Genomic DNA, 15137 nt, shown 5'->3' on the forward strand with positions numbered 1-15137 from the left:
GATTATACCAAAGCTCCCAAACGGGCGGGAGAGTGCGGATGACTCTGCAGCACCGAATGAGCAAACTCAAGGTCCTCCATAGCCAGGGTATCAAACCTGTAGAATTTTGCAAATGTGTTTGAACCCGACCAAGTAGCAGCTCGGCAAAGTTGTAAAGCCGAGACCCCTCGGGCAGCCGCCCAAGAAGAGCCCAGTTCCTCGTGGAATGGGCTCTTACAGATTTAGGATGCGGCAGTTCAGCCGCAGAATGTGCAAGTTGAATCGTGCTACAAATCCAACGAGCAATAGTCTGCTTTGAAGCAGGAGCATGGGTGCATACAGGATAAATAGCGAGTCAGTTTTCCTGACTCTAGCCATCCTGGAAACATAGATTTTTAAGGCCCTGACTACGTCCGGCAACTTGGAATCCTCCAAGTCCCGAGTAGCCGCAGGCACCACAATAGGTTGGTTCAAATGAAACGCTGATACCACCTTAGGAAGAAATTGGGAACGAGTCCTCAATTCCGCCCTATCCATATGAAAAACAGATAAGGCTTTTACATGACAAAGCCGCCAATTCTGATACACGCCTGGCGAAGCCAAGGCCAGAAGCATGACAACTTTCCACGTGAGATATTTTTGCTCTACTGTTTTCAGTGGCTCAAACCAATGCGACTTTAGGAAATCCAACACCACGTTGAGATCCCAAGGTGCCACTGGAGGCACAAAAGGGGGCTGAATATGCAGCACTCCTTTTATCAAAAGTCTGAACTTCAGGCAGTGAAGCCAGTTCTTTTTGGAAGAAAATCGACAGAGCCGAAATCTGGACCTTAATGGAACCCAATTTGAGGCCCATAGTCACCCCTGACTGTAGGAAGTGCAGAAATCGACCCAGCTGAAATTCCTCCGTTGGTGCCTTCCTGGCCTCACACCCACCAAGCAACATATTTCCGCCATATGCGGTGATAATGTTTTGCGGTCACCTCCTTCGTAGCTTTAATCAGCGTAGGAATGACTTCCTCCGGAATGCCCTTTTCCTTTAGGATACGTTCAACCGCCATGCCGTCAAACGCAGCCGCGGTAAGTCTTGGAACAGACAGGGCCCCTGCAGCAGCAGGTCCCGTCTGAGCGGCAGAGGCCATGGGTCCTCTGAGACCATTTCTTGAAGTTCTGGGTACCAAGCTCTTCTTGGCCAATCCGGAACAATGAGTATAGTTCTTACTCCTCTCCTTATTATCCTCAGTACCTTGGGTATGAGGGTGAGAGGAAGGAACACATAAACCGACTGGTACACCCACGGTGTCACTAGAGCGTCCACAGCTAACGCCTGAGGGTCCCTTGACCTGGCGCAATATCTTTTTAGCTTTTTGTTGAGGCGGGACGCCATCATGTCCACCTGTGGCCGTTTCCAACGGTTCACAATCAGCTGGAAGACTTCTGGATGAAGCCCCCACTCTCCCAGGTGGAGGTCGTGCCTGCTGAGGAAGTCTGCTTCCCAGTTGTCCACTCCCGGAATGAACACTGCTGACAGTGCTATCACGTGATTCTCCGCCCATCGAAGAATCCTTGTGGCTTCTGCCATTGCCACCCTGCTTCTTGTGCCACCCTGGCGGTTTACATGGGCGAACGCTGTGATGTTGTCTGACTGAATCAGAACCGGTTGGTTTTGAAGCAGGGGTTCTGCTTGACTCAGGGCGTTGTAAACGGCACTTAGTTCCAGAATAGTTATGTGTAGGGAAGTTTCCTGACTCGACCATTGTCCTTGGAAGTTTCTTCCCTGGGTGACTGCCCCCCAACCTCGGAGGCTTGCATCCGTGGTCACCAGGACCAAGTCCTGTATGCCGAATCTGCGGCCTTCGAGCAGAGGAGCACTCTGCAGCCACCACAGCAGAGACACCCTGGCCCTCGGGAACAGGGCGATTAACCCATGCATCTGGAGATGCGATCCGGACCACTTGTCCAACAGATCCCACTGGAAGATCCTTGCATGGAATCTGCCGAAGGGAATTGCTTCGTAAGAAGCTACCATCTTTCCCAGGACTCGCGTGCAGTGATGCACCGACACCTGCTTTGGTTTCAGGAGGTCCCTGACCAGAGATGATAATTCCTGGGCCTTCTCCACCAGGAGAAATATCTTCTTCTGTTCTGTGTCCAGAATCATGCCCAAGAACAGCAGACGCATCGCAGGAATCAGCTGCGACTTTGGGATATTCAGAATCCAGCCGTGCTGATGTAGCACTTCCTGAGATAGGTCTACGCTGACTAGCAACTGCTCTTTGGACCTTGCCTTTATAAGGAGATCGTCCAAGTACGGAATAATCATGACTCCCTTCTTTCGGAGGAGCATCATCATTTCGGCCATTACCTTGGTAAATACCCTCGGTGCCTTGGACAAACCAAACGGCAGCGTCTGGAATTGGTAATGACATTCCTGTACCACAAACCTGAGGTACTCCTGGTGGGGTGGATAATTGGGGACATGCAGGTAAGCATCCTTGATGTCCAATGACACCATAAAATCCCCCTCTTCCAGGCTTGCAATAACCGCTCTGAGCGATTCCATCTTGAACTTGAACTTTTTATATATAAATGTTCAAGGATTTTAAATTTAGAAAGGGTCTCACCGAACCCTCTGGTTTCGGTACCACAAACATTGTGGCATAGTAACCCCGTCCCTGTTGAAGGAGGGGTACCTTGATTATCACCTGCTGAAGATACAGCTTGTGAATTGCCGCCAGTACTACCTCCCTTTCTCCGAGGGCAGCAGGTAAGGCTGATTTGAGGTAACGGTGAGGGGGAGTCGCCTCGAACTTCAGCTTGTATCCCTGTGATACTACTTGCAGAACCCAGGGATCCACCTGCGAGCGAGCCCACCGGTCGCTGAAGTTCCGGAGACGCGCCCCCACCGCACCTGGCTCCGCCTGTGGAGCCCCAGCGTCATGGGGTGGACTTAGAGGAAGCGGGGGAAGATTTTTGATCCTGGGAACTGGCTGTCTGGTGCATCTTTTTCCCTCTTCCCTTGCCTCTGTGCAGAAAGGAAGCGCCTTTGACCCGCTTGCTTTTCTGTGGCCAAAAAGACTGTTTCTGATAATACGGTGCTTTCTTAGGCTGTGAGGGAACTGAGGTAAAACTTTTTACTTCCCAGCTGTTGCTGTGGATACGAGGTCCGAGAGACCATCCCCAAACAATTCCTCACCCTTATAAGGCAGAATCTCCATGTGCCTTTTAGAATCAGCATCACCTGTCCACTGCCGGGTCCCTAATACCCTCCTGGCAGAAATGGACATTGCATTAAATCTGGATGCCAGCCGGCAAATATCCCTCTGTGCATCCCTCATATATAAGACGACGTCTTTAATATGCTCTATGGTTAGCAAAATAATATCCCAGTCGAGGGTAACAATATTATCTTACAGGGTATCAGACCACCCATACTGAGGCAATTGCAGGTCTCAGTATAGTACCTGAGTGTGTATATACAGACTTCAGGATAGCCTCCTGCTTTCTATCAGCAGGCTCCTTCAAGGTGGCCGTATCCTGAGACGGCAGTGCCACCTTTTTTGACAAACGTGTGAGCGCCTTATCCACCCTAGGGGATATCTCCCAACGTGACCTATCCTCTGGCGGGAAAGGGTACGCCATCAGTAACTTTTTAGAAATTACCAGTTTCTTATTGGGGGAACCCCACGCTTCTTCACACACTCCATTCAACTCATCTGATGGGGGTACAAAACACTGGCTGCTTTTTCTCCCCAAACATAAAACCCCTTTTTAGTGGTACTTGGGTTAATGTCAGAAATGTGTAACACATTTTTCATTGCCGAAATCATGCAACGGATGCCCCTAGTGGATTGTGTATATGTCTCAACCTCGTCGACACTGGAGTCAGACTCCGTGTCGACATCTGTGTCTGCCATCTGAGGTAGCGGGCGTTTTTGAGCCCCTGATGGCCTTTGAGACGCCTGGGCAGGCGCCGGCTGAGAAGCCGGCTGTCCCACGGCTGTTACGTCATCCAGCCTTTTATGTAAGGAGTTGACACTGTCGGTTAATACCTTCCACATATCCACCCACTCTGGTGTCGGCCCTGCAGGAGGTGACATCACATTTATCGGCACCTGCTCCGCCTCCACATAAGTCTCCTCATCAAACAAGTCGACACAGCCGTACCGACACACCGCACACACACAGGGAATGCTCTGACTGAGGACAGGACCCCACAAAGTCCTTTGGGGAGACAAAGAGAGAGTATGCCAGCACACACTACAGCGCTATTTAATCAGGGAGTTACACTAACAGAACGTGATTTATCCCTATAGCTGCTTTTTATATACAGTTTGCGCATAAATTTAGTGCCCCCCCTCTCTTTTTAACCCTTTGAGCCTGGAAGCTGCAGGGGAGAGCCTGGAGAGCTGTCTTCCAGCTGCACTGTAAAGAGAAAATGGCGCCAGTGTGCTGAGGGAGATAGGCCCGCCCCTTTTTCGGCTGACTTCTCCCGCTCTCATAAGTGTATTATGGCAGGGGATATTTACACATATATAGCTTATTAGGCTATATTATGTGTTGTTTGCCAAAGTCAAAGTACTCTAATTGCAGCCCAGGGCGCCCCCCCCCCCAGCGCCCTGCACCCATCAGTGACCGGAGTATGTGGTGTGCATAGGGACCAATGGCGCACAGCTACAGTGCTGTGCGCTACCTTAATGAAGACTGGAGTCTTTAGCCGCCGATTTCCAGGACGTTCTTCTTGCTTCTGGCTCTGCAAGGGGGACGGCGGCGCGGCTCCGGGACCGGACGACCGAGGCTGGGCCTGTGTTCGATCCCTCTGGAGCTAATGGTGTCCAGTAGCCTAGAAGCCCAAGCTAGCTGCAAGCAGGTAGGTTCGCTTCTCTCCCCTAAGTCCCTCGTAGCAGTAAGTCTGTTGTCAGCAGATCTCACTGAAAATAAAAAACCTAATAAATACTTTCTTTACTAGAAGCTCAGGAGAGCCCCTAGTGTGCAACCAGCTCGAGCCGGGCACAGATTCTAACTTAGGTCTGGAGGAGGGGCATAAAGGGAGGAGCCAGTGCACACCAGATAGTACCTAATCTTTCTTTTAGAGTGCCCAGTCTCCTGCGGAGTCCGCTATTCCCCATGGTCCTTACGGAGTTCCCAGCATCCACTAGGACGTTAGAGAAAATAAGAATTTACTTACCGATAATTCTATTTCTCGTAGTCCGTAGTGGATGCTGGGATTCCGTAAGGACCAAGGGAATAGCGGCTCCGCAGGAGACAGGGCACAAAAAGTAAAAGCTTTAAGACTAGCTGGTGTGCACTGGCTCCTCCCCCTATGACCCTCCTCCAAGCCTCAGTTAGGATACTGTGCCCGGACGAGCGTACACAATAAGGAAGGATTTTGAATCCCGGGTAAGACTCATACCAGCCACACCAATCATACCGTACAACCTGTGATCTGAACCCAGTTAACAGTATGATAACAGAGGAGCCTCTGCAAAGATGGCTCTCAACAATACAAAACCCGATTTTTGTAACAATAACTATGTACAAGTATTGCAGACAATCCGCACTTGGGATGGGCGCCCAGCATCCACTACGGACTACGAGAAATAGAATTATCGGTTAATAAATTCTTATTTTCTCTGACGTCCTAAGTGGATGCTGGGACTCTGTAAGGACCATGGGGATTATACCAAAGCTCCCAAACCGGCGGGAGAGTGCGGATGACTCTGCAGCACCGAATGAGAGAACTCCAGGTCCTCCTCAGCCAGGGTATCAAATTTGTAGAATTTTGCAAACGTGTTTGCCCCTGACCAAGTAGCTGCTCGGCAAAGTTGTAATGCCGAGACCCCTCGGGCAGCCGCCCAAGATGAGCCCCCCTTCCTTGTGGAGTGGGCATTTACAGATTTTGGCTGTGGCAGGCCTGCCACAGAATGTGCAAGCTGAATTGTACTACAAATCCAACGAGCAATCGTCTGCTTAGAAGCAGGAGCACCCAGCTTGTTGGGTGCATACAGTATAAATAGCGAGTCAGTTTTCCTGACTCCAGCCGTCCTTGAATATATATTTTTAGGGCTCTGACAACGTCTAGCAACTTGGAGTCCTCAAAGTCCCTAGTAGCCGCAGGCACCACAATAGGTTGGTTCAGGTGAAACGCTGACACCACCTTAGGGAGAAACTGGGGACGGGTCCGCAGTTCTGCCCTGTCCGAATGGAAAATCAGATATGGGCTTTTGTAAGATAAAGCCGCCAATTCTGACACTCGCCTGGCCGAGGCCAGGGCCAACAGCATGGTCACTTTCCATGTGAGATATTTCAAATCCACAGATTTGAGCGGTTCAAACCAATGTGATTTGAGGAATCCCAGAACTACATTGAGATCCCACGGTGCCACTGGAGGCACAAAGGGGTGCTGTATATGCAGTACTCCCTTGACAAACGTCTGGACTTCAGGAACTGAAGCCAATTCTTTCTGGAAGAAAATTGACAGGGCCGAAATTTGAACCTTAATGGACCCCAATTTGAGGCCCATAGATACTCCTGTTTGCAGGAAATGCAGGAATCGACCCAGTTGAAATTCCTCCGTCGGGGCCCTCCTGGCCTCACACCACGCAACATATTTTCGCCAAATACGGTGATAATGTTGTGCGGTCACCTCCTTCCTGGCTTTGATCAGGGTAGGGATGACTTCCTCCGGAATGCCTTTTTCCTTCAGGATCCGGCGTTCAACCGCCATGCCGTCAAACGCAGCCGCGGTAAGTCTTGGAACAGACAGGGTCCTTGCTGAAGCAGGTCCCTTCTTAGTGGCAGAGGCCATGGGTCCTCTGTGAGCATCTCTTGAAGTTCCGGGTACCAAGTCCTTCTTGGCCAATCCGGAGCCACGAGTATAGTTCTTACTCCTCTCCGTCTTATAATTCTCAGTACCTTGGGTATGAGAGGCAGAGGAGGGAACACATACACTGACTGGAACACCCAAGGTGTTACCAGAGCGTCCACAGCTATTGCCTGAGGGTCCCTTGACCTGGCGCAATACCTTTCTAGTTTTTTGTTGAGTTTGGTTTTTCCCAACGGTTCACAAACATGTGGAAGACTTCCGGATGAAGTCCCCACTCTCCCGGGTGGAGGTCGTGCCTGCTGAGGAAGTCTGCTTCCCAGTTGTCCACTCCCGGAATGAACACTGCTGACAGTGCTATCACATGATTTTCCGCCCAGCGAAGAATCCTTGCAGCTTCCGTCATTGCCCGCTTGTGCCGCCCTGTCTGTTTATGTGGGTGACTGCCGTGATGTTGTCCGACTGGATCAACACCGGCTGACCATGAAGCAGAGGACTTGCTAGGCTTAGAGCATTGTAAATTGCCCTTAGCTCCAGTATATTTATGTGAAATGAAGTCTCTAGGCTTGACCACACTCCCTGGAAATTTCTTCCCTGTGTGACTGCTCCCCAGCCTCGAAGGCTGGCATCCGTGGTCACCAGGACCCAGTCCTGAATGCCAAATCTGCGGCCCTCTAGAAGATGAGCACTCTGCAACCACCACAGAAGAGACACCCTTGTCCTTGGAGACAGGGTTATCCGCTGATGCATCTGAAGATGCGATCCGGACTATTTGTCCAGCAGATCCCACTGAAAAGTTCTTGCATGGAATCTGCCGAATGGAATCGCTTCGTAAGAAGCCACCATTTTTCCCAGTACCCTTGTGCATTGATGCACTGACACTTGGCCTGGTTTTAGGAGGTTCCTGACTAGCTCGGATAACTCCCTGGCTTTCTCCTCCGGGAGAAACACTTTTTTCTGGACTGTGTCCAGAATCATCCCTAGGAACAGCAGACGTGTCGTCGGACTCAGCTGCGATTTTGGAATATTTAGAATCCACCAGTGCTGTCGTAGTACTACTTGAGATAGTGCTATTCCGACCTCTAACTGTTCTCTGGACCTTGCCCTTATCAGGAGATCGTCCAAGTAAGGGATAATTAAGACGCCTTTTCTTCGAAGAAGAATCATCATTTCGGCCATTACCTTGGTAAAGACCCGGGGTGCCGTGGACAATCCAAACGGCAGCGTTTGAAACTGATAGTGACAGTTCTGTACCACGAACCTGAGGTACCCTTGGTGAGAAGGGCAAATTGGGACATGGAGGTAAGCATCCTTGATGTCCAGAGACACCATATAGTCCCCTTCTTCCAGGTTCGCTATCACTGCTCTGAGTGACTCCATTTTGAATTTGAACCTTTGTATGTAAGTGTTCAAGGACTTTAGATTTAGAATAGGTCTCACCGAGCCGTCCGGCTTCGGTACCACAAACAGTGTGGAATAATACCCCTTTCCCTGTTGTAGGAGGGGTACTTTGATTATCACCTGCTGGGAATACAGCTTGTGAATGGCTTCCAATACCACCTCCCTGTCGGAGGGAGACGTTGGTAAAGCAGACTTCAGGAACCGGCGAGGGGGAGATGTCTCGAATTCCAATCTGTACCCCTGAGATACTACCTGCAGGATCCAGGGGTCCACTTGCGAGTGAGCCCACTGCGCGCTGAAACTCTTGAGACGACCCCCCACCGTACCTGAGTCCGCTTGTAAAGGCCCCAGCGTCATGCTGAGGACTTGGCAGAAGCGGGGGAGGGCTTCTGTTCCTGGGAAGAGGCTGCCTGCTGCAGTCTTTTCCCCCTTCCTCTACCCCGGGGCAGATATGAGTGGCCATTTACCCGCTTGCCCTTATGGGGACGAAAGGACTGAGGTTGAAAAGACGGTGTCTTTTTCTGCTGAGAGGTGACCTGGGGTAAAAAGGTGGATTTCCCAGCTGTTGCCGTGGCCACCAGGTCCGATAGACCGACCCCAAATAACTCCTCTCCTTTATACGGCAATACTTACATGTGCCGTTTGGAATCCGCATCACCTGACCACTGTCGTGTCCATAAACTTCTTCTGGCAGAAATGGACAGCGCACTTACTCTTGATGCCAGAGTGCAAATATCCCTCTGTGCATCTCGCATATATAGAAATGCATCTTTTAAATGCTCTATAGTCAATAATATATTGTCCCTGTCCAGGGTATCAATATTTTCAGTCAGGGACTCCGACCAAGCTACCCCCGCACTGCACATCCAGGCTGAGGCGATTGCTGGTCGCAGTATAACACCAGTATGTGTGTATATACTTTTCAGGATATTTTCCAGCTTTCTATCAGCTGGTTCCTTGAGGGCGGCCGTATCAGGAGACGGTAACGCCACTTGTTTTGATAAGCGTGTGAGCGCTTTATCTACCCTAGGGGGCGTTTCCCAGCGCGCCCTAACCTCTGGCGGGAAAGGGTATAATGCCAATCATTTTTTAGAAATTAGCAGTTTTTTATCGGGGGAAACCCACGCTTCATCACACACCTCATTTAATTCATCTGATTCAGGAAAAACTACAGGTAGTTTTTTCACACCCCACATAATACCCCTTTTTGTGGTACTTGTAGTATCAGAAATATGCAAAACCTCCTTCATTGCCGTGATCATGTAACGTGTGGCCCTACTGGAAAATACGTTTGTTTCTTCACCGTCGACACTGGAGTCAGTGTCCGTGTCTGTGTCGACCGACTGAGGTAACGGGCGCTTTAGAGCCCCTGACGGTGTTGGAGACGCCTGAACAGGCACTAATTGATCTGCCGGCTGTCTCATGTCGTCAACAGTCTTTTTCAAAGTGCTGACGCTATCACGTAATTCCTTAAATGAGACCATCCAGTCAGGTGTCGACTCCCTAAGGGGTGACATCACTATTACCGGCAATTGCTCCGCCTCCACACCATTTTCCTCCTCATACATGTCGTCACACACGTACCGACACACAGCACACACACAGGGAATGCTCTGATAGAGGACAGGACCCCACTAGCCCTTTGGGGAGACAGAGGGAGAGTTTGCCAGCACACACCAGAGCGCTATAATATGTATAGGGACAACCTTATATAAGTGTTTCTCCCTTATAGCTGCTATGTAGTTTATATATGCCAAATTAGTGCCCCCCCCCCTCTCTTTTTTACCCTGTTTCTGTAGTGCAGGACTGCAGGGGAGTGTCAGGGAGACGTCCTTCCAGCGGAGCTGTGAGGGAAAATAGCGCTTGTGTGCTGAGGAGATTGGCTCCGCCCCCTTCTCGGCGGCCTTTTCTCCCGCTTTTTACAGAAAAACTGGCAGGAGTTAAATACATCCATATAGCCCAGGAGCTATATGTGATGTATATTTTGCCAAAAAAAGTGTTTATATTGCGTCTCAGGGCGCCCCCCCCCCCCCAGCGCCCTGCACCCTCAGTGACCGGAGTGTGAAGTGTGCTGAGAGCAATGGCGCACAGCTGCAGTGCTGTGCGCTACCTTTACTGAAGACAGGACGTCTTCTGCCGCCGATTTCTGGACCTCTTCTGTCTTCTGGCTCTGTAAGGGGGCCGGCGGCGCGGCTCCGGGACCCATCCATGGCTGGGCCTGTGATTGATCCCTCTGGAGCTAATGTCCAGTAGCCTAAGAAGCCCAATCCACTCTGCACGCAGGTGAGTTCGCTTCTTCTCACCTTAGTCCCTCGATGCAGTGAGCCTGTTGCCAGCAGGACTCACTGAAAATAAAAAAACCTAAGTCTAAACTTTTACTCTAAGCAGCTCAGGAGAGCCACCCAGATTGCACCCTTCTCGGCCGGGCACAAAATTCTGAGGCTTGGAGGAGGGTCATAGGGGGAGGAGCCAGTGCACACCAGCTAGTCCTAAAGCTTTTATTTTGTGCCCAGTCTCCTGCGGAGCCGCTATTCCCCATGGTCCTTAAGGAAGTCCCAGCATCCACTACGGACGTCAGAGAAAAGTGTTTATTACTCACCTGTGCTGATATCTGTAGGAATCTCCTCCTCCTTACACTGCTGATCACCCCTCACATACGTCTCTTCTTCTTCCTCTATATTTTCTGCCTTTATATCAGTCATATACATCTCTTCTTCTCCCTCTATATCTTCTGCCTTTATATCAGTCACATACGTCTCTTCTTCTTCCTCTATATCTTCTGCCTTTATATCAGTCACATACGTCTCTTCTTCTCCCTCTATATCTTCTGCCTTTATATCAGTCACATACGTCTCTTCTTCTTCCTCTATATCTTCTGCCTTTATATCAGTCACATACGTCTCTTCTTCTCCCTCTATATCTTCTGCCTTTATATCAGTCACATACGTCTCTTCTTCTTCCTCTATATCTTCTGCCTTTATATCAGTCACATATGTCTCTTCTTCTACCTCTGTACCTTGTATTTTAATATCAGACAGACGTTGTGCCTAAAAAACAAACAAACAAACACTCTAATGACATTTGCATACAGTCTAATTAAACTGAGGTGAAACAGTATAATATCAGTGTACAAGACACAGCTCCTCTACAGATCATGTAGTTACAGTCACTTTGGTGTATGGGTGAGACCCTAAATCCCACCTACCTGATCCTCCTGTGGGATCCTGTGATTCTCCTCTGTACAATCCTGGGAATACAGAGGACGGGGACATCTCTCTGGGGTATCTCTGTTACTGGGTCCATCTGTAGGAGACACACAGTGACTGAGTACAGTGTATATATGTGATTATCAGATGATGTGTGTATATAGGGGGCCCCATACCTGTTCTCCCCTGTACAATACATGACAGTCTCCTCTTACCCAGTGATGTGAGGGGCCGGTGATTCTCCATCATCACGTCCTTGTACTGACCCCTGTGTTCCTCTATATACTCCCCCTCCTGCATGGAGACATAGACAGTGACATCCTGACACCTTATAGGAACCTGACACACACAGTGATACAGTCATCACCCAGACACATCCCCTGGTGTTACTGTATAATGTCTCATTCCCAGCAGTCACCTCTCTAGTCATCATCCAGACACGTCCCCTGGTGTTACTGTATAATGTCCCATTCCCAGCAGTCACCTCTCCAGTCATCACCCAGACACATCCCCTGGTGTTACTGTATAATGTCCCATTCCCAGCAGTCACCTCTCCAGTCATCACCCAGACACATCCCCTGGTGTTACTGTATAATGCCCCATTCCCAGCAGTCACCTCTCCAGTCATCACTCAGACACATCCCCTGGTGTTACTGTATAATGTCCCATTCCCAGCAGTCACCTCTCCAGTCAACGCCCAGACATGTCCCCTGGTGTTCCTGTATAATATCCAATTCCAAGAAGTCACCTCTCCAGTCATCAAGCAGACATGTCCCCCGGTGTTACTGTATAATGCCCCATTCCCAGCAGTCACCTCTCCAGTCATCACCCAGACACATCCCCTGGTGTTACTGTATAATGTTCCATTCCCAGCAGTCACCTCTCCAGTCAACGCCCAGACACGTCCCCTGGTGTTACTGTATAATGCCCCATTACCAGCAGTCACCTTTCCAGTCATCACCCAGACACACCCCCTGGTGTTACTGTATAATGTTCCATACCCAGCAGTCACCTATCCAGTCATCACCCAGACACATCCCCTGGTGTTACTGTATAATGTCCCATTCCCAGCAGTCACCTCTCCAGTCATCACCCAGACACGTGCCCTGGCGTTACTGTGTAATGCCCCATTCCCGGCAGTCACCTCTCTAGTCATCACCCAGACACATGCCCTGGTGTTACTGTATAATGTCCCATTCCCAGCATTCACCTCTCCAGTCAGCAGCTGAATGATCTTGTTGGTGAGTTCCAGGATCTTCTGGTCACTGTGTCTCTCATGTATCAGTGAGTGAGGTGGAGGCACCGTAATGGGGCTCTGGGTTCTGCTTAGTCCTTCTGACAAACAGGGACGGCTGCTGGGTGTCTCACACTCATTGGATGTCTTCTTCACTACTGTGCAATCCTGCAAAATGGGGAAGGCATCAATATCACTATAAATACTGCCAGATACCCTCACCTCCCCAGTCATGTCCCTGTATTATCACTATAGATATAAGTGATGTCACAGTGACACTCCCAGATCCCCTCACCTCCCCAGTCATGTACCTGTATTATCACTATAGATATAAGTGATGTCACTGTGATGCTCCCGCATCCCCTCACCTCCCCAGTCATGTCCCTGTATTACTATAGATATAAGTGATGTCACTGTGACGCTCCCAGATCCCCTCACCGCCCCAGTCATGTCCCCGTATTATTACTATAGATATAAGTGATGTCACTGTGACACTCCCAGATCCCCTCACCTCCCCAGTCATGTCCCTGTATTATTACTATAGCTATAAGTGTAGCTCCCTAGTATGATGCTATGATTTGTACGAGTGTAAATAAATGAAATTTATATGGTAGTTATATGCCCTTGAGGGTGATCCTATTTCAATGCACCCTGTACTATGGGATCAGCGGGACAGTGGGACTAGATGGGCACGAGGGGACTGGAGAAAATTCTTCTAGAAGCCCCCGCGCCAGGACAAAGTGGTGTTCGCGTGCTGGTGGAGGAAGATACAGCGTCCGAGGAGAGAGACCATTAACTGGAAAAAGGACTGACCGGTAAACGGAGTTTAGAGGCTGTGTGGTGCAGAGAGCGGAGAACGGGTGGTAGCGGGTGAGGTCCTGAGTCCCTGAGCCTGGCCTGAACTGGTGGTGTAACGGCGGCCTGACTACGAGCAGGGGCAGCTCAGCAGAAGAAACGGGGAGTGACCTGACCATGGAGACAGGAGATTTGGTCGTGCTGCACCGACCGAGCGTACCAGCGTACCGCTAGTTAGCGACAGAAAGTGACAGCTCCTCTAGGGTCACTGGGTGTCCCATTATACATAAGCAGCGGTGGCGGACAGTGAAAGACGTGCCCATCAGGTGGGTGGTCCTACGCAGTACAAGAGGAAAGAGTCGCAGCCTACGAAACGGGGGATGTGATACAGGAGGCGGCCAGCGTTGCTCAGTAAGGAGGAGGCAGAAGATATGGGGGGAGTAACGGCTGGACATCCAATTCGCATGAGTCATAAGTGAAATTCCACCCCAGCACTCCGTACATGCCCAAGGAATGTTAATGGGATTTGGAGCAGCCCTAGGTGTAATATAGGGACGAACGCTGTGCACACACCCCTTAGTCCCGCTGCTGCGGAACCCGTAGTGAGACTGCTATTCATATACAGATAGGCCGGCACCATCTACGGTATCTGCGAAACCCATAGTGAGACTGCTATTCATATACAGATAGGCCTGCACCATCTACGGTATCTGCGAAACCCATAGTGAGACTGCTATTCATATACAGATAGGCCGGCACCATCTCAGGACACAGTTGTGCACGCGCGCGCGGGGGCAGGACACAGTTGTGCGCGCGCGCGGGGGCAGGACACAGTTGTGCGCGCGCGGGGGCAGAACACAGTTGTGCGCGCGCGCGGGGGCAGGACACAGTTGTGCGCGCGCGCGGGGGCAGGACACAGTTGTGCGCGCGCGCGGGGGCAGGACACAGTTGTGCGCGCGCGCGGGGGCAGGACACAGTTGTGCGCGCGCGGGGGCAGGACACAGTTGTATACACACGCGCGGGGGCAGGACACAGTTATATACACACGCGCGCGCGGGGGCAGGACACAGTTATATACACACGCGCGCGCGGGGGCAGGACACAGTTATATACACACGCGCGCGCGGGGGCAGGACACAGTTATATACACAAGCGCGCGCGGGGGCAGGACACAGTTATATACACACACGCGCGGGGGCAGGACACAGTTATATACACACGCGGGGGCAGGACACAGTTATATACACACACGCGCGGGGGCAGGACACAGTTATATACACACGCGCCCGGGGGCAGGACACAGTTATATACACACGCACGCGGGGGCAGGACACAGTTATATACACACGCACGCGGGGGCAGGACACAGTTATATACACACGCACGCAGGTCACAGTTATATACACACGCGGGGGCAGGACACAGTTATATACACGCGGGGGCAGGACACAGTTATATACACGCGGGGGCAGGACACAGTTATATACACGCGGGGGCAGGACACAGTTATATACACACGCGGGGGCAGGACACAGTTATATACACACGCGGGGGCAGGACACAGTCATATACACACGCGGGCAGGACACAGTCATATACACACGCGGGCAGGACACAGTTATATACACACGCGGGGCAGGACACAGTCATATACACACGCGGGGGCAGGACACAGTTATATACACGGGGGCAGGACAGA

At 50.8% G+C, this 15137-nt stretch overlaps 1 protein-coding gene across 1 annotated transcript in view; it reads right to left on the reverse strand.

Annotated features, from left to right (window-relative positions):
* The window catches only part of LOC135006235 (zinc finger protein OZF-like), a 29181-nt gene extending 18119 nt beyond the window's left edge, over nucleotides 1-11062 (reverse strand). Inside the window, exon 1 of the mRNA XM_063952006.1 lies at nucleotides 10803-11062. Coding sequence (XP_063808076.1) covers nucleotides 10803-10911 — 109 coding nt within the window. The 5' untranslated portion in view covers nucleotides 10912-11062. The remainder of the gene's footprint in view (nucleotides 1-10802) is intronic.
* Nucleotides 11063-15137: the final 4075 nt, after the last annotated feature.

This window comes from Pseudophryne corroboree, unplaced genomic scaffold, assembly GCF_028390025.1.
Source record: "Pseudophryne corroboree isolate aPseCor3 unplaced genomic scaffold, aPseCor3.hap2 scaffold_2117, whole genome shotgun sequence".
In the NCBI taxonomy this organism is placed as follows: Eukaryota; Metazoa; Chordata; class Amphibia; order Anura; family Myobatrachidae; genus Pseudophryne; species Pseudophryne corroboree.